Source organism: Chlorocebus sabaeus, chromosome 17, assembly GCF_047675955.1.
Source record: "Chlorocebus sabaeus isolate Y175 chromosome 17, mChlSab1.0.hap1, whole genome shotgun sequence".
Taxonomy (NCBI): domain Eukaryota; kingdom Metazoa; phylum Chordata; class Mammalia; order Primates; family Cercopithecidae; genus Chlorocebus; species Chlorocebus sabaeus.
The window spans coordinates 25,357,425-25,380,826 of record NC_132920.1 but is presented as its reverse complement, the minus strand read 5'-3'; the positions used below and the strand labels follow the sequence as shown (position 1 = coordinate 25,380,826).

Sequence of the window (23,402 nt, the reverse complement as noted above, 5' to 3'; positions counted from 1 at the left end):
AGGAAAGGAAAAGAGAGGAGAGAGGAGACAGGAAGGAAGGAAGGAAGGAAGGAAGGAAGGAAGGAAGGAAGGAAAGAAGCGAGTGAGCTTACCTGTGGTCAAGATGACTAAAATCTTGTAAATTCAATTCCCTGGTGTCTTGGGTAAGATAAATTGTATCCACATCCTATTTGAAATATAATTCAGTCATGTAATCAGTCCATGCAGATGACCAGGGAAGCAAGAGAGACAGTGAGAATTAGACAATGACAATGTCAGGTTTTTATGTAATCTGAGAAATGAAGATTTTAAGTGAAAAATAAATGAAGGGAAAAAAAGAAAAATAAGCCAGCCAAATATTACCATATTTTTCAGGAGTGTGTGTGCTCACGCACATGTACACAGACATTCTTACCCATTGTACTTCTTCCCTGTAAGAAAATCCAAGCCAGTCACAAACACAGGCATACATCTGAGAAAATCCACCTGAAACATACAACAAAAAATACTGACAGGTCTTTGGCAAAATGATTTTTAAATTAAAATTTTCAAGCTTAAATATGGCCGATGTTGACAATACTGATTATCTTTTTCCTTTTTAGGGGGGAAAACAGCAAAGATTCTCCTCCCTGTTCTATAGTAAGTACATAGCAGGATGCAATACAGCTTAAATATAGGACTTTTGTCCACCAATCTAAAGTCTGTGCGCTGCTAATTACACCTTGAAACTAATTGCACCTTTACAGTAGCACACTAGGAATAGACTTAACTTCCTGGCAGGGGGATATCCATCCAGCTATTCACATTTCAGTTTGAAAATGCATGCTCACCACAGGGGCCCTGCTCAGCCACGGTCTGGCTGTCCCACAGAGCCTGGAGACTAGCCAGGCGCTCAGGCGGCTCCATGGAGACTTTTTTCATGATTCTCCTGTAAGATCAACAACAACACACTTCACAAATCACATTTTTCAACTGCACATAGAAATAAATTTTGTCACATTCCTTTTCTTTAAACAAAGATGAGTGTCACTTCAATTTCAGTAAATATAATTTTATTTTTTGAGCACTAGAGAGCCGGAAATCTAGAAAATATAACAATAAATCCCTATAACTTTCCTTTGTAGATGAAAGGTATTTAGCAATATAGTCTCCATGTTATAGTTTTATAACGTTAGATTTTGTTAGAATAGTTTGAAAAGTGTGTTCCACTTAATGAATTACTAGATTACATGTATACCAAACATAAATTACTAATTTTCAATTAGTTAAAGTAAAAATCTCTTCTGTCTTTCTATAGTGCCTTGCACAGATGTCCATCAAGAAACTGATCAAGTCATACTGGAATAGTTGTTCCTTTTGCTATCTCTTCCCCTGGGCCATGATTCTTCTGGGGCAGAGAACATGTGCAGCTCCTCCCAACCCCCCATCTTCCTCCTCAGAACCTAACAAAGTTCTTGCCCACACATGCAGAGACAAGTCAGAGTAGCGGTTAAAAGTACAGCCAACTATCCCAAAGTTTCCTTATTCAGGAACTGACACATTTCTGAATTTGTCAGTTTCTGAGATGCTATCCCATAGAGTTACTGTGAGAAAAAAATAATAATAGTACCTATAAAGTTATTAGAATAACACCCCTAGGGCTGAGCCTGTAATCCCAGCACTTTGGGGGGCCAAGGCAGGTGATTACTTGAGCCCAGGAATTCAAGGCCAGCCTGGGCAACATGGCGAAACACTATCTATACAAAAACTACAATAATTAGCCAGGTGTGGTAGCATGTGCCTGTGTCCCAGCCGCTCAGGAGGCTGAAGTGGGAGGACTGCTTGAGCATGGGAGGTAGAGGCTGCAGTTAGATTGCACCACTGCACTCCAGTCTAGGTGACAGAGGGAGCCTCTCAAAAAAAAAAAAAAAAAGAATCCCTGGTGTGTGGTAATGTCAATGTATGTTAACTGATACCGTCATTAGTTATCACAGAGTAATCGCTTAATGAATGGTTTGTAAATTCATTAATTCACTCAAAAATTTTTTATGAAAGATCTACAGAGTGCCAAGACCCAAAACCAGGTACTAGGCATACAACCATGATTAAACACAGATGCTGCCCCTGCCCTCGCAAAGCTAGCAGTCTACTGTGAGAAACAGACGAATAACCAGGCACTAGTGGAAGAGAACTAACACAAGCAAAGTTCAGGGTGGAAGCGCGGGCAAAGACGGGGCACTTAGCTTATCCCCTGGCGAGAAGAAGGGGTGGGACGTAGGGAGTTGGAAATCCTCTTTGGTATAAGATCTCTCTCTGCTAAGACCCATAAGAGGGCAAAAAGAGACAATCAGGTGAAGCATGGCAAGAGGAGGTGTGAGCTACGGGCCAGGAAAGTGTTTCAGATAAAGGAACAGCACACCCCCAAAGATGAGAAAGCCCATGCCTACCAGAAACTCAATCTAGTTCAAAATAGTTGGCAAATGATGTGTAATAAGGAGAGGAGTAAACAGAACAATCTGGGGAGCTAAGCAAAATCCCAGGCCATGGTGAGCCTCGCAGGTCAAATAAAAGGATTTAGATTTTATTCTCAGGGCAATGAGGAGCCATGGCAGACTGTAAACAGAGGAGTACATGATGATTAGATGGGCACTGTGAACAAATATCTGCCTGTGTAGGTATTTGCTCTCAATTTTCTACAAAATTGAGAAATAGAAAACATAGCTTGAGAAATAAAACAGAACTTTCCAGGACTGTAAAGAGTCCAGCTGAGAGTGAAGGTCATGGATTCTTGGTGGTTCAGGGCTAAATAGCTGTGGGATTTTCTCCTGCAGCCCTCAGCAGCCCTAATGTATATGGAGAGGTGCGCAGCTGGCTTGCTGCAGGATACAGGATTTCCAGGTGCGTGTGTCAGAAAAACAGTGGGGAAAGAAGGAGCAGAGGATACTGATAAGGCCTAGGTGAAGTCATGGATGTTGTGGGCTGAGCAGTTAAGAATGGACAGGAAGGCAGGACGGGGGTGGCAGAAGAGAAAGCCAAGCCATCCCCAGTCTGGAGGCCTTGAAAAAGTCCAAATACTGGTACTTCCAGGGGAGAGGAAGTGAAAGGCTGTAGTCAGACGCGGAGGGCTAAACTGCTTTTTCACCATGGAATAAGCTGTTCTAGGAGATGACGAGGTTATGTGGCCACAAAAGCAAGTGGAAGTAGGGTAGAGGTGAAGGGGCCATGAGCTGTGAGGAAGGGTGTCAGGGTATCAGTCACCCAGAACCATGACAGGACGTCGGTGAGAGGTGGTGAAATAAATATATTAACTCATACTGAATACAGTTTCATCTTTAATGATTTCAAGGCACTCTGCTACATACAATGCTCTCGGTCATTCTTACGAATTTCAATCACCTTGTAGAGACTGGAAGAAAATGTTCCCAGTTATTTACATTTTCTGATTGAATGGATGGATTCCAGATAAAATATGCTAGGGCCTGAGAGGTTGCCTGGTTGGGTTCTGCTCCTGGAGAAAACCTCAAATACGTATCAAATCATTTAAGTACAAACATTCTGTCAGCATGGAAAATATTCCTCCTACTTCTTTGTAAGTTTTATGACTAAGGCATAATCAGGTTCCGACATACCTCATTTTATTGTGTTATACTCACAGGTATTGTGAGTGCCTCACGGGTATTGCATTTTTTGCCAATTGAAGCTTTGTGGCAACCTTGCATTAAGCGAATCTGTCAGCGCCATTTTTCCAACAGCATGTGCTCACTTCCTGTCTCTGTGCCACATTCTGGTAATTCTCACAATATCTCGAACTTCTTCATTATTATTATAGCCGTTTTGGTGATGTGATCAGTGATCCTTGATGTTACTATTGTAACTGTTTTGGGGGACCATGAATCACACCCATATAAGACAGCAAACTTAGCTACTTAAAAGTGTGTGTGATCTCACTGCTCCACTGACAACCATTCCTCTTTCTCTCCCTTTCACCAAGTCCCCCTATTACTTGAGACACAACAATATTGAAATTTAGGCCAATTAATAACCCTGCAATGGCCTTTAAGTGTTCAAGTGAAAGGAAGAGTGGCACATCTCTTCACTTTAAATCAAAAGCTAGAAACAAGCTTAGTGAGAAAGGCACATGGGAAGCCGAGGCAGGCTGAAAGTTAGGCCTTTTGCGACAAAAAATTAGCAAAATTGCAAATGCAAACGAAAAGTTATTTAAGGAAGTTAAAAGCGCTACTTCCATGAACATGTGAATGATGAGAAAGTGAAACAGCTTTATTCCCGAGATGCAGGAAGTTTTAGTGGTCTGGAATGAAACATTCCCTATGCCAAAGCCTAATCCAGAACAAGGCTTTAACTCTCTTCAGTTCTATAAAGGCTGAGAGAGGGGAGGAAGCTGAAGTTGGAAGCTACCAAAGGTTGGTTCATGAGGTTTAAGGAAATAAGTTGTCTCCATAACGTAAAAGTACAAGATGAAGCAGCAAGTGCTGATGAAGAGGCTGAAGCTATCCAGAAGATACAGCTAAGATCATTGATGAAGATGGCTACACTAAACAACTGATTTTCAATGTAGATGAAAGAGCCTCCTATTGGAAGAAGATGTCATCTAGGACTTTCTTAGCTAGGGAGAAGTCAATCTCAGGCTTCAAAGCTTCAAAGGACAGGCTGTAATCCCAGCTACTTGGGAGGCTGAGGCCAGAGAACAGCTCGAACCCAGGAAGCAGAGGTTGCACTGAGCCGAGATCGTGCCATTGCACTCCAGCGTGAGCAACAAGAGCAAAACTCCATCACAAAAAAAAAAAAAAAGAAAAGAAAAAAAAGAAATTGCCACAGCCACCCCAACCCTTAGCAACCACCACCCTGATAGTCACAGCAGCTATCAGCATGGACACAAGCAAAACCTTCTCCAGCAAAAACATTACAATTCACTGAAGGCTCGGGTGAGTGTTAGCATTTTTTAGCAACAAAGTATTTTTAAGGTATATATATTCTTCTAGACATAATGCTATTGCATACTTTAGTAAACATAACTTTTATATGCACTGAGAAACCAAAAAGTTCTTGACTCACTTTACTGCAATGGTCTGGAACCAAACCCGTGGTATCTCTAAGGTATGCCTGTTTACCTAATTCATGTCAGATGTCATTAGTTTCTTCAAATTCCACGTAAATGCACAAGATCTACAAGTGTAGCATGATTTTTGTCTATTTTACCCAAAGGAACCTGTGATTAAGAACTATTATTTTAATAACTTGGGGTAACCATGTTTGAGAAGACATTATAATTAAAGCGATATTACAGAATCTGGAAATATGGAATGGTTCATCTTGGTTCAAAACCATCATCGGGCATTTTAATGGCATTATATTCTGTCTACATCAAGACAATGAAGCAGATGTTATGCAAAAAAACAGCAAGGCTGTCAGAAGTAGATTCACCCATTATTCAACTCAATTAGGTAAACCTTGGACACAGAAAGCTGGACTTCTGTATGACCTCATCTAGGATCACATTTCTCTTTTAAAATTCTTGCTTTGTCTCCATAAAACTGCAGACCATGCTCTTTCGATGATACATAGGGGGTTTAGCTACTCAAACACAGGAAGAAAATATGGCAAAAATCTTTGACCGGAAGCTGGTGGGATTAAAAACAGGACGCTGGCAGTCTACAATTATCAAAAGAAATAAATTAATCTTGAAGGTAGATTTGGAAACCAGAGCCTCCGTGTTACCTGAAGAACAACCGTGGACATTCACACTCAGGGTTAAGGTGAAATCAATCAGAGAGTAAGGGAGGCAGCAGCTAGGGCAGACATCTGTGCGAACCACCCTGCCAACGTGTCCGGCGGGGCCTTTTCAAGTAGCTCCGCTTCTTTACAGTTCTCATTTTTCTTTTTTAACTGAGATGTCAGGAGCTAAAGGAGTCTCATGAAACAAGTTTATTCATTTCCATAAGATATAAAGTTGTAAGAACTAAATTTCCAGAAGGTGGGAACTGTTTCTTATCTATGCTGACACTGTGCATACAAATAATGAGTGAGAGGAGAATCCACTCTACAGAAGTTGTTTTCTGCCTGTAGTTAAATGACAGCAAGGACCCACATCACTGTATTTGTTACCGGGCACCAGCTCACACACACATACACACACACACACACACAGACACACACACACACAGAGTGTTACACAGACAGACAGAGGATTTGTTGTCCAAATAAGTACCACAAAAGGTAAACCAAAATCCCAAAACAAAACATAAGCAAGACATGTCTCTCACAAGCAGGCAGCACTAGCGCTGATTCAGCATTTGCACTATATGCATTTGATTTGCACAAGACTCAGAAAATAGTTATATGTGGCAGCAAGAAATAGCAAACTAGATAACAAACACACCAACTCTCCATGCAAATCTCATGATAAACTATTGACACAAAAAAATATATTTTAATGTACTTACACTAATGGATTTAAAATTCAATTCCAATGCTCAGCCTATGCAACATGGCAACTGTCTCCAGAATGGCACATGCTTTAATGCTGCAAGCCACACCACAACAAAAGGCTACCTACTGCTTTGCAAAGTGAAGAGACTACCAAAACACAGCAACTACCTTTCTCTTGTTTATATATAAACTCCTATTTCATCAGCTTTCTCCATAATAACCTCACATTTTCATACCTCATACCTGTATTAACAATATTATTTAATACTAAAAAAAAATCTAGCTTTGTTTTGGAGAACAGTCAAGGTTCTTGACAGTCGAAAAGCTGAAGGCTGTAACACAGAACAACTTCCTGAAGAGAACTGCCATTACAGACAACCCTGAGAAAACAGATGACAACACTGAGGCTCTAAACCCTTCCCTAGTTCAACCCGTAGGGCTGTCACTGTCTGAGAGGTGAGGCCTCCAAGGACAATCTATAGCAACGACTGGAATGTTAACAAAACATACGATAACAGTGATTTGAGTTGGGGTGATTTTTAAATTTAACTTACATTTTCTTCTTTATACTTTACATGTTCTCTATATTTTGAATTAAACTTTCCATATTTAATGAGGAGAAAATGTCATCTTAGAAGGGAAGGAGAGAGGGAGAGAGAAACATCCTAACATATATTTGGAGACAGGAGATGGGAAGAAAATATGACATGTAAATACTACAAATTTTAATTTAAATCCTTCATTTTTTTCCAACCTGCATTCTCTTGACTATAAGAGCTGATAACATATACATACATACATACACATACATACACACAGACACACATATATATGTTTGTATGTTTTGAGATGAGGTCTTACTCTGCCATCCAGGCTGGAGTGTAGTGGTGTGAGCATAGCTCACTGCAAGTTCAAACTCCTGGGCTCAAGTGATCCTCCCATTAGTTGGGACTATAGGCAGGCACCACCACACCCAGCTAGTTTTTAAAATTTCTTAGTAGAAATGAGATCTCACTATGTTGCCCAGGCTGTATATTTTCATACATTTGATTTGGATGATGGATGTTATTTTCAGAATTATATATGGGTAAAATCAGAAATTCAGATCTTTGGAGTTACAGGTTCATTTATACAGAGTCATTCGTAGACTATTCAATAACTGATTACCCAAACTGAGAATCTTCTGGGCTCTAACTCCCCCTGATTCACCTGGTTCCTAATACCTCCTCATGAGGCCCTTTTCTGTTCATCAATCACCACCAGAAGTGCCCTAAGCAAGGAAGGAGATGAGGGTCCCCATGACAGGCTCAGAAAACAAATTTGATGGGACAAACGAGTCATACAAGGTCTAAGGATCCTAAATATAGTTTCATTTTCTCCAGTTTATCATGAGTGGAATATATGACATTACTGGAAATACATTTTGTTTTGCATGTTCTATTGTGTATTATTTATATAAAGCAAATATTCCCCTGACTGATAGCTTGGACTTAAGGCATACTGGGAATGTAGGAGAAAAGATACAGTTACCCATTTCTCCACCCTCTCTAGTCACAACAACTAAAACCAATAAAATTATATATTTCTCCTGCCAAAATCATGTAATGCAATCTAAGGAACTTCAAGAGTAAAGGTATAACATAGAAACCACAAAATATTAGGCTTATGATGACAAGCTAATTGTGTGTGTTGGGTAGGAAAGAGGAATGCAAATCAAATACATTTAGGTAATTTAATTCTCTGCCAAGGTATTTTCCAAATTATAATCTGCACCTTCTCTCTGACTAGTCTCTTCATGCGAATTGCCTTCCTTTCCCTACTCTCTCCTCTGATTTCTCTCCATCCATTTGCAGTAAATCTCTGCAAAGCCAGCCTGTGCTCATTCATCTCCCACTTATACCCAATCATCTCCTGTCTCATCTGCTTCAGGTTACCTCAGCTAATGAGTTCATGGTTTGAAGGCAGGGCCACTGTCTTCTGACTTCTCTATGCCCCGTGGTACATCATCCAACAAGGTACTGGGCACGGAGTAAGTGTGAAGTGTATGTGCTCATCCAAAACCTCAGTCAGTACCTACTATGTGCCAAGAACTAGGGATTTAAGATTAATAAAAACATGGTCTTTGTTTAAGCAGCTCCCAGCCTAGAAGGAAAAACAGGTGTGTTTTGTACAGTATCTCTCACTTTCTCAAGGATATTGCTGATTTATTTATTAGGGCAGTCTCCAGCAACAAATCTTTCTTTCTACTGATCATTCCCCTCATTACAGCCATATGGTTTAAGCATATGCTTTTATCTCCCATTTTAAACACAAACAGAAATCCCCTGTAATCCCTCAGAGTGCACTAGCTACATCCAATTTGTCAGTTCCCCTTGATAGCTGATCTTCTCTATGAAGTTGTCCATACATGCCACATCCACTTTCTCACTTCTGAGTTCATCCTTCAACCACAGCAGTCTGCCCCTCCCAACCAGACCCCAAGACCTGCTCTCATCAAAGTGCCTGTGTTATCCATGTCACCAACCCACTGGACACCTCTCTGCCTGCAGTTTGTTCAGCCCCAGCATTATTCTGCAGAGCCACCACGCCTTCCCAGGCCCTGGTTTTTCACTGGTCTTCTTCCTACCTTGACAGCCAGTCCTTACCCAACTCCATTTGTGGCTCTTCCTAGTTTACGTGACCTCTAAGTGTTGAGCTCATTCCAAGTATGCCTCATCTGCACATCTTTCTCCAAGTGATGTAATCAACAGCCATGCAGTGAAGACCATCTTGTAGTCATGGCACTCATCTTTGCTCCATCTCCAGACCTCTCCTCCAAGTCCCAACCTCACATATTTGCCTACCTTATAGCCTCACCTAGATGGAGCTTGGAGGAGACGTCTATGGAGGTCTTGTAGGTCCTACACAAAGAGATCTCAAATTCCACATGCCTAAAACAGAATGGCTATGGATCCCACCCCCCAAAAAAAACTTGTCCCCCACCTACCCCAGGCCTTCTCTGTCTCGCTGTCATATTGGTCACCCAGTTATTAAACCAGAATCTGAGAAGCCATTCTTGTTTTTCTTCTCTTTCTTTCCTCACTGCCCTTACCCACACTTACCTAATCCATCAGCAACTCCTGCATCTAAAATAAAGCTTACATCTACTCTCTCTATCTTAATCCCTAATGCTGCTACCTTTCTCCTGGCCACAGTCATCTCTTGCCTAGATTACTACAAGTGTCCAAATTAGCTTTCTACTTCTACTCTTGCCCCGCCACCAGTCTATTCTCTTTAGCAGAAAACAAACAAACAAACAAACAAAAGATCTTCATAAACTATCTAAAGATTCATCTCCCACCCCTAAAACGTTACAGTGGCTTCCAAGGAAAATACTCCTAAATCCCAACCTGTTTCCCACAAGGCTCTACATCAACTCCATCTATATCACCAGCGCTATTGCTAGCCCCCTCTTGCATCATTCCTCACTCCTTCCCAACTTTGTTCTTCATTATGCCCCGGCCAAAGTGGATATCTTTCTGTTCCTCAGAGATACCAACGCCTTTCTAGGCAGGAGAAATAGCATGAACAAAAGCCCTGGGAAGATAATATTCTTTGCCCTCCTTTTACAGGGCAGGCACCTTCTCTTCCACTAGGTCTGTTGAAGTTATCATGGCCACAGGGAGGCCTTTGGAGACAGAAGTTTATTCTTTATACTAGTCCCATCTATTACTCTCATAGCACTTACTCAAAGGTACTGTTACTTGATTTATGTATTTCCCTCCCCAAGTTAAAATGTAAGTTCCATGTGGGCAGGGACTATGTTCACTGCTGGACCTCAACACTTAGCACTATGCCTAGCATATAGTAGAAACTCAATAATACTCATGGAATATTTAAGTGTATGAACAAGCATTTACAACACAGTATGATGTGTACTAGTGCAGGAAATGATCCAAAGTTCTTTGGAAACATGAATAAAGACTCTCTTTACAGATGAGAAGATACCCAAGTTAAATCTTTTGGAATCTGTCAGGATTAGAGCTATGATAATGGTGCTGAAAATATGAAAGAGCCTGACTGTGTTCAGGAAGAGGAAAACTGTGGTGTTCTGTGTCAGGCTATACAATTTATACTTTATCAGGAAAGCCAGCCATTTGAGAGCTTAGGCAAAGAACAGATACTGTTTGAATTATAAAAAGATAACTCTGATGACAGTATGAAGGATCACTTGCAAGAGAAGAAGTAGAAGCAGGGAGACTAACTAGAAAGATGCAAGGAAGAAAGTGACTATGGCAGTGGAAATGAAAACAAGGAGAAAGAACCAGACCATGAGATATTAAGATAATATGTTTAAAAGCTTAGCAATCAATTGAATATGACAGTAAGGACCAAGAGATGAACATGGCTCAGCTTTTAACTTGTGAGACTATGTGAATGACAATGCCATTAATTGAGATAGAAATACAGAATATAAGCAATTTTTAGGGGAGAAAGTGAGGAGTCCAGCGTGGGACATAGTAAGTGTGAGGTGCCTGGGGCTATCCTTGTGGAGATGCCCAACAGGCAGCTGGTAAGTGGGGATGAAGACCTGGGTACAGTAGAGGTCATAGATTTAGAAATCAATATACACACGGGAACTTTCTTCCTAGAAACAGAGGTGATTAATACTTGTTTAGTATTTGCCTGAAGATTTTAACAAGAAGTTAAATGGAAGCTATAAGTGAAAATACTATTCTTACTCAATGTTCTCTGGGAAGAAAAAAAATGGAAGAATCCAAACTAAAAATAAAAATGGTTAATTTCTCTGAAAATCCTACAATACTAAACAAATAAGGCTGCCTTTTAAAGAAAATAGAGATTCTAAATATTGCTCTGAAGTGTCTTTAAAGTCCAGGGTATTATAAGCTCTTGCCAAGTAAGGTGGTGCTTAATAATTTTTTTTATTTCATCAGTGTTAATTTAGAAGGAAAGTGAGCACATTATAAAGAAACACATGTACAAAGTCGCATTACTGAAATGTAGTTTAAGGAAAACGGGTTGTAGCTATTGTTAACTCATGATTACCCCAGCTAGTTCTCTGTTGGCTCTAAGGATGATGTCGAAACCATTTCTAAGAAAATTTTGCTTCTTGGCAATTCCCATTGCCACCATGGATTCACTCCTTACCTCATCCTACCACCCACTGCTGCCCACACTTCTTCTCCAGAACTGCTCATGTGTGTGATTAGAGACCAGGAGAGCTTGCCTTGAAGACACCTCATACCTGAAATTCTAGCCAAGCAGGAGTCAGAGGGCAGTCCCAGCTCACCCTCTCCACTCCACTGAAATGGAGGCTAGGGACACTTAGCTCCCCCAGCAACCAGCTACCCTGATAATCAGAGAACCACAAGACTTAAGCTTCAAGAAGGAAGGAGCCCAAGGTGAACAACCAGCAAGCACAGGGCCAGCCTTCCATTCTGGTGCGTTCACCTCCCACCATGTGGGGAAGAGAGAGAGCCCTGCAAAGGGCTCTGAAGGGAACTGAGCAGGCCTCTTAAGGCCAAAGAGCTTGAAAGGGAGTGTCTGTCCCCAATGAGCCACTTTTAGTCATCCATAAGGTTTAAATGGCTAAAAGTCTAGGTTTTCCTGCTGCTTTGTCCCTCAACTTGCAGGCAAGGCATTGCAGAAGGAGCATGTTCTATGAAGGGCAACTGTTCCCAAAATTCCCCTCCCACCTCCACCATGCAAGGAACACAGCTACCATGCTACACATGTCCACAAGGGGCCTCCGGCCCTTCCCTGTATACACTTCTGCCTTCTGGAAGAGCAACAGGAGGGAAATTCTCTGCCATCTGTGAATCCTGTTCTTCTTTCAGGAGGGTATTTTGACTATAACTATTATTTTAGGGAGCTTTCAGACATAAGCATCTCTCTGCCTTTCACCTCAGTCAATCTAATTCCTGCATCCCAGCAACCCACACACCCTCCAACTACAAACTCAGGTATCCAAGCCCATAATCCTGACTTTAAAAGCTTAACAAAAAATACGAGAGCATGGATGAACAAAATTTACTAATACGCCTGATGGGTATTTCAGAACACTAAGAGGACAATGAAAAAAAGGGATTTTTACATTCAATTTTTTTAGGTTTCTTGTTACTGAAAATAAAAAAGCAAAGAAAATAAAGCCCTCTCTCTCTTCATCCACATTATACTTGGTGCCACTATACAAAGTACGCAGCCCCTGGCACTCTGGTAAAAAGCTGTGAGTAAAATTCACACTCATGTAAATCTGGAGTTATATTAAAAGGTTACTGTTTTAGTCTTATGCGAAGTTAAAAGATTGCCAAATCCCTTCATCACTCAAGCTCTTTGAAGAATAAGACACAGTCTTGTAGAAATCCTCAGACCAAAACACAAGGGTTTTGATATTTAATGTTTAAGAGGAGGAGAAAGTCTGAGAGAGGAACTAAGTGAAGGGGTAAAAAGAAAGCATTGTTGTATTTGCCGTTTTGAGGAAGAACAGGTTATTTGCTCTCCTCACCCTGCCCAGGGAAACTCACACTGGAGAGAGGCCAGGAAATATCTTCCTCAGGCAGGTGCCTATGTGAGCCAGCACCTCACTCACGTCCTCGGGCGATGCCATCTTCATGGAGATGTTGCACTTCTCAGTTTCCACAACCATCTGCAAGAACCGGGTGGGACACTTCTTAAGAATGAGTCCAGTTCCTTCCATTTTAAATTATTTTCAGTACTGTAAACTACATAGTCACACAGATATATACTAATACAATATTAGCTGTTTTTCTTTTAACAAGGTTCGAGGGTAGCACATCTCACATACGTGCGTGAACACCCAACCATCACGCTCATGAACTACAAAAGAATCACAGCATTAGCTTTTCAAGAAGCACTTCCTTAAAATGACGCACTTAATTTAAGACTCAAAGAAGTGTTTGAGTAGCGGGTGTAGGTATTGTCAGAAACATCTAGAAACTGAAGCAAGTGTTTCCAAGGGCCAAGCTGGCAGATTCAAATAGACTCCCATATGATAGAGACTGAATTCCCACATTCAAACATGACTCTCCTTTTACCAAGATTTTGTCCTGAGCTGCAGTATTACAAAGTTTTTATAACCCTGCTATGCAGTATAAGCATGGCTATATCTTTCTGTGAGTACCCGTGGGCAATCTAAAAGCTACCTTTAAAACACACACACACATTTTAAAAACAAGAAACCTTATAATATGCTTAAATGAAATGTTAAAACCTTTTGCTCTTGGGAGCAAAAGAGAAATGCTTTTAAAAGTTTCGATCGGCAGGGTGCGGTGGTGAGCTCACACCTATAATCCCAGCACTTTGGGAGGCCGAGGCAGGCGGATCACAAGGTCAAGAGATCGAGAGCATCCTGGCCAACATGGTGAAACCCTGTCTCTACTTTAAAAAAAAAAATTAGCTGGGTGTGGTGATGCATGCCTGTAGTCCCAGCTACTCAGGAGGCTGAGGCACAAGAATCACTTGAACTCAGGAGGTGGAGGTTGCAGTGAGCCGAGATCGTACCACTGTCCTCCAGCCTGATGACAGAGCAAGACCCTGTCTTAAAAACAAAAACAAAAAGGTTTCGATCTTTCTAAGAAGAGGGGATACTTGGAATATTAAGGTAACATGTTAATAAAATGTTTGGTGTTAGGTTTAGTGTCAGACTAAGACTCATTCCTATAATTAATTGCTGGAGATGTCCAAAATACATGTCAAAAAATGTTGAGACTGAGACAGCTAGTCCTCTAAATAAGTATAAATTAACTTGTGAGAAGGAGGACAGGTCACAAAAGGGGCAAGAGGTTGAAGATGTACACATTACAAATAAGAAGAACTTCAGCCATTTAAAAAAAGATGCCATTTTATTTAATCTCAAAAACACTCATGTAAGCTGGGTGTAGTGGTGCATGCCTGTAATCCCAGAAACTCAGGGGGCTGAGGCAGGAGGATCGCTTGACCCTAGGAGTTCAAGACCAGTCCAGGCAACATAGCAAAACCCCATCTTCCCACCCCACAAAAAATTCCCATAAAATTCAATCTTCTTAGATTATCACTTCATCAAAATATCCTCACACATTCACTTCCTGTTCTTACTTTATCTATACAAAAATATGATGGAGAACACTGTTTATAATGTGCAATGCAGTTTTTAGATTTTGCCTTAGATTTTCCTAAAATTAGCCCAAACTGAAAATAATAATAATATAAGTACTTCAACATATGCATGTTAAAAGGAAAAGTAATGCAAGGTATGTCAAAATGATGAGATCAAAGGACATAAATAATGTAAATGATTAAGATGTCACTTTTTCATAAATACCTCCAGAAGAATCTGTCAATAAGTATTCAATAAACACCACTTCTGTGCTAGTTAGTTGAACGTAAAAAAGATTAAAATTCCTATTTTTCAGCACCTTCCTCAAGAAATGAAAGGCAAAGCCTTTAAAATTCTCTAGGCAAAGGCTCCATTTGTCTTCTAAAAGCTGGTTCAAGAGATATTCCTCTTGCAAAAGGCACCAAGCATTATTGTACCTGGAGACTAAACAACCCAGTAGTCTATAAGATGTTTTAAGTAAGACTAAATCTACTTAGTGCAATTAGGCTCATAATTTTCATATGCACATTATCTGTGCATACGCATGTTTTTAAAAGCCAGACACTTTTGATTTGCCATTGTGTCTATGCTCTGCACCCCACCCCCAATCTTCCCACCATGGGTAATTATATTTTTCACTACAGGGGTACTTTTACATTCTTCACATCTAGCGCATCTATTCAGTTCACAGTTTGGGTGCGAGTAATTAGTAATTAGCTTATTCTAATTCCACTTAATCTTAACACCTAATCATCTTTAATTGCACAGGCTTGAATAGAATGACAGAGAAGAAAAAAAGGTGACAGGTGGAGGAAGAAATGAGGCCTTCAATTCAACCTTACAAGCAAGCACTCACAGAACCCTGTGTAAGATGTCACCACCTTTGCATAATGTAAAGACTGCAACAAAGTGATGGAGGTGAAACCAACGCAATAAGTCACCTCATCAAAAAAAGAAAAAAAGAGTTTCCTATCAAATACTCTTTTCCCTCCCACTTCAGCTGGAGAGGAACAGAATGTTTGAAACACATTTTCCTTAGACACCTAGCAGGATATAACCCATGATATCTAATACACATTTGAAATAATAATCAGAGACATAAGCCATAGTAACTTATGTATGATTCAAATTTCCCACCCCACTCTACCGCCTTTTTTAAGGTCGAACAACCTGATTAAATTTTAAGGGCAGCAGACCTGTGAGTTGTTTTTCTCTCCTCTATCAGAAATACCCATGGGTGGGCCTGGCGCAGTGGCTCACGCCTGTAATCCCAGCACTTTGGGAGGCCGAGGCGGGTGGATCATGAGGTCAGGAGATCGATACCATCCTGGCTAACACGGTGAAACCCCGTCCCTACCAAAAATACAAAAAATCAGCCGGGCGTGGCAGCTGGTGCCCAACGTCCCAGCTACTGGAGGCTGAGGAGAAGAATGGGGTCAACCCAGGAGGCGGAGTTTGCAGTGAGCTGAGATCATGTCACTGCACTCCTGCCTGGGCGACAGAGCGAGACTCTGTCTAAAAAAAAAAAAAAGAGAGAGAGAGAAAAAGAAAAAAGAAATATCCATGGGTGGTGGGTGGCTTATCAATATCATTCTGTGACATAGCAAACAATTAACCCTGTAATCTAAAAAAAAATCATAGCAGGTATTCAGTTGTACAAAAAAAGGGTCCAAAAATTGTATAACTACAAAACTATATAACTGCTGGCCTCAACTTAAATACCATGAAGGCAACAGAACTCGAGCACCAGAAAATAATGTGGCATAGAGACTTGTAAAATAAGATAAAGGTTTCCCACATTTCTGAAGAAAGGGGAAAATACCAACAGTAAAAGTCACATTTCACTAACTCTATAGAGCAATCACTCACTCTTACACACAATGCAGTGGGTAAGCCTCAGGAATTTTATCCGAGTTGACGAACTATAATTAAATGATAATAAAAAATAGCAAGGAGAAAAAAATAAATCCCAGAGAACATTATAAAAGAATTCCTAATCAAGGCTAGATTCTGAGTGCCACTGGTAGACACTCCCATCCTTATGATTTTATATAAAAGAAAATCAAAACTAGAGACTTCAAGGAACCAGTGGTTACACAAGTCACTGGTTCTTAACCTTTGGAATGCAACAGAATCAAATGGTGCACTTGTTCAAAAAAAAAAAAAAAAAAAAGTCCACCGCAGACATATGTTATCGTTAACTGTCCTATGTATATGCTGTGTGTGTATGAGGAGGATGAGGAAGTGTGATGTGACAGAGAGAAGGGTACTGCTGAAAGTATATTTTTAAAAATAATCTCAGGCAATTCCAAAACACAGCAAATTTTGAATACCATTAGGTTACTGGTATTGCCAGTCTCTGAACTGCTAGGCCATTTACAGAAGCAGTGCCAATGTCCACTATAATTTCATCTCAAAGGTCCATACTGTGGGACAAAGTTAAATTGAAGCACTGTTGTAAATCTATTCTTTTGGTATTGACACTGACAGGGGCTGAGACAGACGGCTTTATACACAGTTTCTCGGAGTGGTAGGCATATTGAAAGGGGCAAGACTACAAGTGTGGTAAGACTAATTTTGGCAGCCACATGGGAAAATTAGTCTTGCTGCATCAACACCCTTTCTCATAATTAAATAGCACAGTGAAATCATATTTTGAACATAACCTTGGCATTAACATTTCGCTAATGCCCTTCTGCTCCCATCCCAGCTCTCAAATCATAAACATAAACATTTCTGAATTAAGACTAGCAAGAAGACCCTGGTTATGTCATTATGTCATCATTCATGAGTGATCATTCACTCCTGCATATGTTTGACCATTTGGGCAAACATATGTTGCTGTGATTTTTCTTTCAAACTCCAGTTTCTGGAAAATGATAAACACGTAAGATAAAACATTGCTCTAAGATGAACTGTGGAAAAGTCCCAAGAGTTTGTATGAAATCTCAAAAAACACAGTGACGATTTTGACAATTTTAAAGAACATTACCAACAAACTCCACACACACACACACACATACACACACACACACACACACACACTTTGTAGTTTTAAAAGCTAAAACAAACAGTAGAAGGAAAGAATAAAGATCAGAGCAAAAGTCAATGAAATAGGAAATAAAAAATCAATGAAATCAATAAAGAAAACCAATGGAACCAAAAAGAAAGTTGTTTGAAAAGATCAAAAAAATTAGTAGACCTCTAACCTGACTGAAATAGAAAGAGATAGAGATAACCAAATTACCAGTATTGGGAATGACATTCCCAATACTGTTATACTTGTTACACAGGTATTAGAAGTATAACAAGTGGGTATTGTTAACAACTTTATTTCAATAAATTCAACAACTTACATAAAATAAACAAATTTCTTAAAAGACACGAACTACCAAAGCTCATTCAACAAGAGAAATACAAATGGATCTATATCATTAAGGAGTATTAATAGAATTTGCAGTTTAAAACCTTCCCTGGTCAGGCACAGCGGCTCATGCCTGTAATCCCAGTACTCTGGGAGGCTAAGGGGGGTTGATCGCTTGAGCTCAGAAGTTTGAGTCGAGCCTGGGCAATGCAGAGAAACCCTGTCTCTAGAAAAAAATACACAAATGAGTCGGGCATGGTGGTGCAAGCCTGTAGTCCCTACTTGGGAGGACGAGGTAGGAAGATGGCTTGGACACAAGAAGCCAAGGTTGCCATGAGCCGAGATTGCACCCCTGTGGCTCCTGCCTGAGCAACAGAGTGAGACCCTGTCTCACCAAAAAAAAAAAAAAAAAAACCTTCTCAAAGAGAAAACTCAAAGCCCAAATAACTTCACCAGTAAATTCAACCAAACATTTAAGACAAAAATTAATACTACCTACTACCTCAACAGAAAAAATTTAAGAGGAGGAATTACTTCCTCCTCTATAGAGAAGAAATATGTAGAATCAGTCTATAAATCTATGATTCTCTAATAGAGAAGCCAGCCAAAAATGTTTAAAAAAAAAAAATGACAAACCAATCACTCCCACAAACATCGATGCAAAACACTATTCACAAAATTTTAACACTTGGAATTCAACAATATATAAAAGGAATAATATATTGTGACTCAAGCCTGTAATCCCAGCACTTTGGGAGGCCGAGGCGGGAGAATCACAAGGTCAGGAGATTGAGACCATCCTGGCCAACGTGGTGAAACCCCATATCTACTAAAAATACAAAAATCAGCTGGGCTTGGTGACGCGCACCTGCAGTCCCAGCTACTCAGGAGGCTGAGGCAGGAGAATCATTTGAACCCAGGAGGCAGAGGCTGCAGTGAACCAAGCTTGTGACACTGCACTCCAGCCTGGTGACAGAGCAAGACTCCATCTCAAAAATATATATATTATAATAATAATAATAATACATCATGGCCAAATGAGACTTACCCCAGGAATAAAATATTTGATATTTAAAAAAATTATCAATATAATTCACCATTTTAAGAAGCTTAAAAAAAGAAAGAAAATCACACAATAATCTCAATAGACAAAGAAAAAACATTTGCCAAAATCCAACACTAATTCCTGATTAAAACTCTCAGCAAACTAAAAATAGAAAGAAACTTCTTAAAACAGATAAAGGGCATCTGTTTTAAAAACCTACAGCTAACATCACACTTAATGGTGAAAGAATAAATACTTTCCCTCAAAGATGAGGAAAAAGGCCAAGAAGGTCTGATCTTGCCACTTCCATTCAGCACTGTCTTGTAGGTACCAGAACAATTGTCAAGGTCTGAGATTTTACCCTACTTGTAAGCCAGTAAGTTAGCCTATTACTGTTTCATTGATGCTGCCGAAGACAGGAGACACCTGGGTCAGAGACATAGGATTTTATGATTAATGGCACAACAAAAGGCATGTGCACCACATTTGGATAGATTCCCCTACCCTCAAAGTCCCACATGGTGACATAAAGGGATTCAGATGGATGCCTGCACACACAGTAGGCTGCTTACAAGAAAGGAACCCTTGGACATTGGAAATCTACTGTTTTCATAGTAAGAAGTAAGCAAGTAAGCAAGCCTGTTCTTTGTTCAACAGGGAACTATTCCACCATCCCACAAAGATGCTCACTACAATCAACCCTGAGAAATAGCCTGGGCAAAGAGTAGTCATGGCACTAAATTCCTGGCATACCCAGCAAAATATGTAGGAGTATGACACCAATAGAAGAATATCTCTCAACAGCAGTAAGACTAGACAAAGAAATAAAAGACACCCATGTTAAAAATAAAAGGTACCCATCCATATTCACAAATGACATTTTTGTAAATACTGATGAAATCTATTTTTAAAAGCTACTGGAACTAATACATGAGTAAAGCAAGATAGCAGGATATAAGGTCAACATGCAAAAATCAACTATATTTCTAATACCAGCAAGAGACAACTGAAATTTTAAAAATAACACAATTTATAGCAGCATCAAAAAATACTAAACAGGAATGGATTTAGAGATGTGTAAGACCTGTACACTGAAAGCTACAACAAAATACACTCAGGAAAAACTGAAAAAGACCTAAACAAATGGAGAAATATAGTTTTCTTAGGTCAGAAGACTGTACATTACATCAGTTCTTCCCCCAAAGTGATTTAAAAATTCATTGTAACATCAGCCAAAATTCCAGCCAGCTTTTTATAGAAACTGAGATGTTTCTAAAATTCACATGGAATTGCAAAGGACCTAGAATCACTGAAACAATTTTGAAAAAGAAGAAAAACGTTGGAGGAATAACACTATCTGACTTCAAATTTTGTTGTAAACAAGCCACAATAATAGAGTACAAGAGTGGCATGAAGATAGTAGCAAGGAGACGGGATTCAAAGAGTGCAGAAATAGATTCACACTTAAACGGACTACAGAATTTCAACAAAGGTGAAAACAAGCTCAGTGAGGAAACAATAGTCTTTCAAACAAATGTTACTGGAACAAGTGAATATAATATAAATACAAGAAAAAAAAGACAAACTAAAAAAAATTTTGATCTATACATAGCTTTATATTCAAAACTTACTTCAAAAGGGATCATAGGCCTACATGTGTAACCTAAAGCTGTAAAACTTCTGGAAGATATAGAACATGCTGTGACCCTGAGTTAAGCAAAGATTTATTCAATATGATACTAAAAGCACAATCCGTAAAAGAAAATATTGATAAATTGAACTTCATCAACATTTAAATCTTCTGTTCTTTGGCCAGGCGTGGCTCACGCCTGTAATCCCAGCACTTTGGGAGGCCGAGACGGGTGGATCACGAGGTCAGGAGATCGAGACCATCCTGGCTAACACGGTGAAACCTCGTCTGTACTAAAAATACAAAAAATTAGCTAGGCATGTTGGCGGGCGCCTGTAGTCCCAGCTATTCAGGAGGCTGAGGCAGGAGAATGGCGTGAACCCGGGAGGCGGAGCTTGCCCTGAGCTGAGATCCCGCCACTGCACCACTGCACTCCAGCCTGGGCGACAGAACAAGTGACTCCATCTCAAAAACAAAACAAAACAAAAAAACTTCTGCTCTTTGAAAGACACTGTTAAGGGAATGAAAAGACAAGCCACAGACTGAGAGAAGATATCTGATAAAGGCTTTGTATCCAGAATGTGTTTTTTTTTAAACTCTCAAAATTCAATAAGAAAACAAACAGCCCAATTTTTGTAATGGCAGAAGGAAATACATGATGGCAATTAAACAGATAAAAAGATACTCAACATGTTCTGTCACTAGGGAAATGCAAATTAAAACCACAATGAAAAAGCACTACATACCTGTTGAATGGTTAACATTAAAAAGACTGACTATACCAGTGTTGGGGAGGATGTGGAGGAACTAGAACTCTCATATGCTGCTGGTGACAATGTAAAATGGTACAACCACTGTGGAAAAGTGTGACAGTTTCTTAAAAGGTTAAACATATAGCTATCATATGATTCAGCCATTCTACCCCTAGGTAATTACACGTGGGAAATGAAAGTACATGTCCAATCAAAAACTTGTACCTAAATATTCATAGCAGCTTTATTCAACACAGCCAAAATGGGTAACAATCCAAATGTCCCTCTCATCGGGTGAATGGATAAACGAACCGTAATACAGCCACACAATTAAACACTACTCAGCAACAACAAGAATAAACTATTGAGACATGTGACAAAATAAATCAATCTCAAAATAATTAAACTGAGGTTGGGGGAGGGAGAATATTAGGAAAGATAGCTAATGCGTGCTGGGCTTAATACTTAGGTGATGGGTGGATAGGTGCAGCAAACCTTGGCACACATTTACCTGTGTAACAAACTGGCATACCCTGCACATGTACCCCAGAACTAAAAATAAAATTAAAAATTAAAATAATAATTAAACTGACTGAAAGGCAGACATCATTCAGATAAAATTTTTAAAATGCAAACTACTCTACAGGAATCAAAAGTAGATACCTGCAGATTGACTGCAGATGGGGAAGAGGGCCGAGAGAGTCATACATATGTCAACACTTACCAAATTGTACACTTTAGTTTACTGCAGTAGGTTATAGCCCAATAAAGCTATTTTTTAAAATCTGCATTTTATTAACTCCAAAAAATTCATTTATCACTATATTCCCACTAAAACCTTATATAGTACTATGTAATTGCTATGAAATTTTAGTGTCAAAGCATGTTGTACAAACTCTATAAGGAACAGTACTCTCACGTTTACATTGCCAGTTATAAGAGCTAATTAGTTCTTCACAAACTGAGTTATGGAGAATGTGTTTCCCTTATCAGAATGAATTTCCAACTCCTGTCCACACAGCCAGTGTTGAGTCTCTCATTTTGAAAATTTAATCTTCCCTAACCGTGTTTATCCACATTGTCTCAAGGAACATTTTAGGGTTTCAGGAATTCAAGAAAGATGACCTTGCAGTGATCTGTTTTTCACACTCACCTGAGCTGACTTGCTGCAGATGACGCCATGAATCTCCAAGTAGCTGAAGGTTAACTCAAGCTGCAATTGAGGGGAAAGGAGGAAAGAAAAGACCTGTAATGAGGGTTTTAAAACATAAAATTCAAGGTAAAAAACAAATCCTACAACTAGAAACAGTCCAAGAGCAAATAAGACATCGGGCATCTTCTGAAGGCGGACTGGTTTAATATCTCCATTCATTCAACAAGACAGAAACATGATTTATCAAATTTCAGAAAAAGTATTACTTACTTTACTAAAAAAGAAAAGAAAAGAAAGGAAGCTGCATGCCCAACTTTTAAAACTTTATCCAGAGACAAACACGATAGTAGAAGTTGGTGTAAAAGCAATCACAGTTTTTGCCATTAAAAGTAATAGCAAAAAACACAATTACTTCTGCACAAACCTAGTAAGTTTTTGCACTTATCCACTATTTATTCACTGAAAAATGAATGTATGGAAGGAACCATCTAAACACTTTTTTCCCTTTTTCACTTCAAAATTTTGCTTCAGAAAGTCCTATCAGGATAAAGTCAATGTTGGTTTTCCCTTCTTTCTAAACCTTTAGCTATTTGTTACACTCTGACCACTTACCAGAGTCAGCCATCCTTCTACTGTCTTCCATAAAAATTCACAGTCTGAATGGATTTAGAGAAATAAATCTATGTTTACCCAAATTAAATCCATATTTACACAAATACAATATTTAGGAGTTTTAAATTGTGCTTAAATGAAATGCACAGAGTTAAACAAAAGTCCTCTCTCTCTGCATGTAAACAAATGATTATTTGTTTCCTTTCTATTTTAACAAGTGCCCCTCTCTTCTCCTGTAATCAGTAGGGTTTATTTTTTCTTTAAAATATCCCCAGTCTTTCACTCTTTACCTGTTTTTCCTGATAAAGAGCCACTAATCTTTCTTCCCAGTTTTTCCCATTTCAGC

The 23,402-nt window shown here is 39.5% G+C and overlaps 2 protein-coding genes and 1 pseudogene across 6 annotated transcripts in view; 1 reads left to right on the top strand and 2 right to left on the bottom strand.

The window, feature by feature from the left end:
* The window catches only part of LOC103222034 (cytidine monophosphate-N-acetylneuraminic acid hydroxylase), a 355,392-nt gene that overhangs the window by 1,058 nt on the left and 330,932 nt on the right, over positions 1-23,402 (top strand). The gene's annotated exons all lie outside the window — the stretch shown is intronic.
* The window catches only part of CARMIL1 (capping protein regulator and myosin 1 linker 1), a 342,321-nt gene that overhangs the window by 171,256 nt on the left and 147,663 nt on the right, over positions 1-23,402 (bottom strand). For all 5 annotated transcript variants that reach the window (XM_073005696.1, XM_007973527.3, XM_073005695.1 and 2 more), the window contains exons 4-8: positions 22,445-22,504; positions 12,930-13,051; positions 810-907; positions 395-465; positions 93-166 (exon numbers count right to left, since the gene is read on the bottom strand). In XM_073005696.1, the coding sequence (XP_072861797.1) occupies positions 93-166; positions 395-465; positions 810-907; positions 12,930-13,051; positions 22,445-22,504 (425 nt within the window). The remainder of the gene's footprint in view (positions 1-92; positions 167-394; positions 466-809; positions 908-12,929; positions 13,052-22,444; positions 22,505-23,402) is intronic.
* Positions 13,134-13,254, bottom strand: LOC119626888 (small nucleolar RNA U13; annotated as a pseudogene).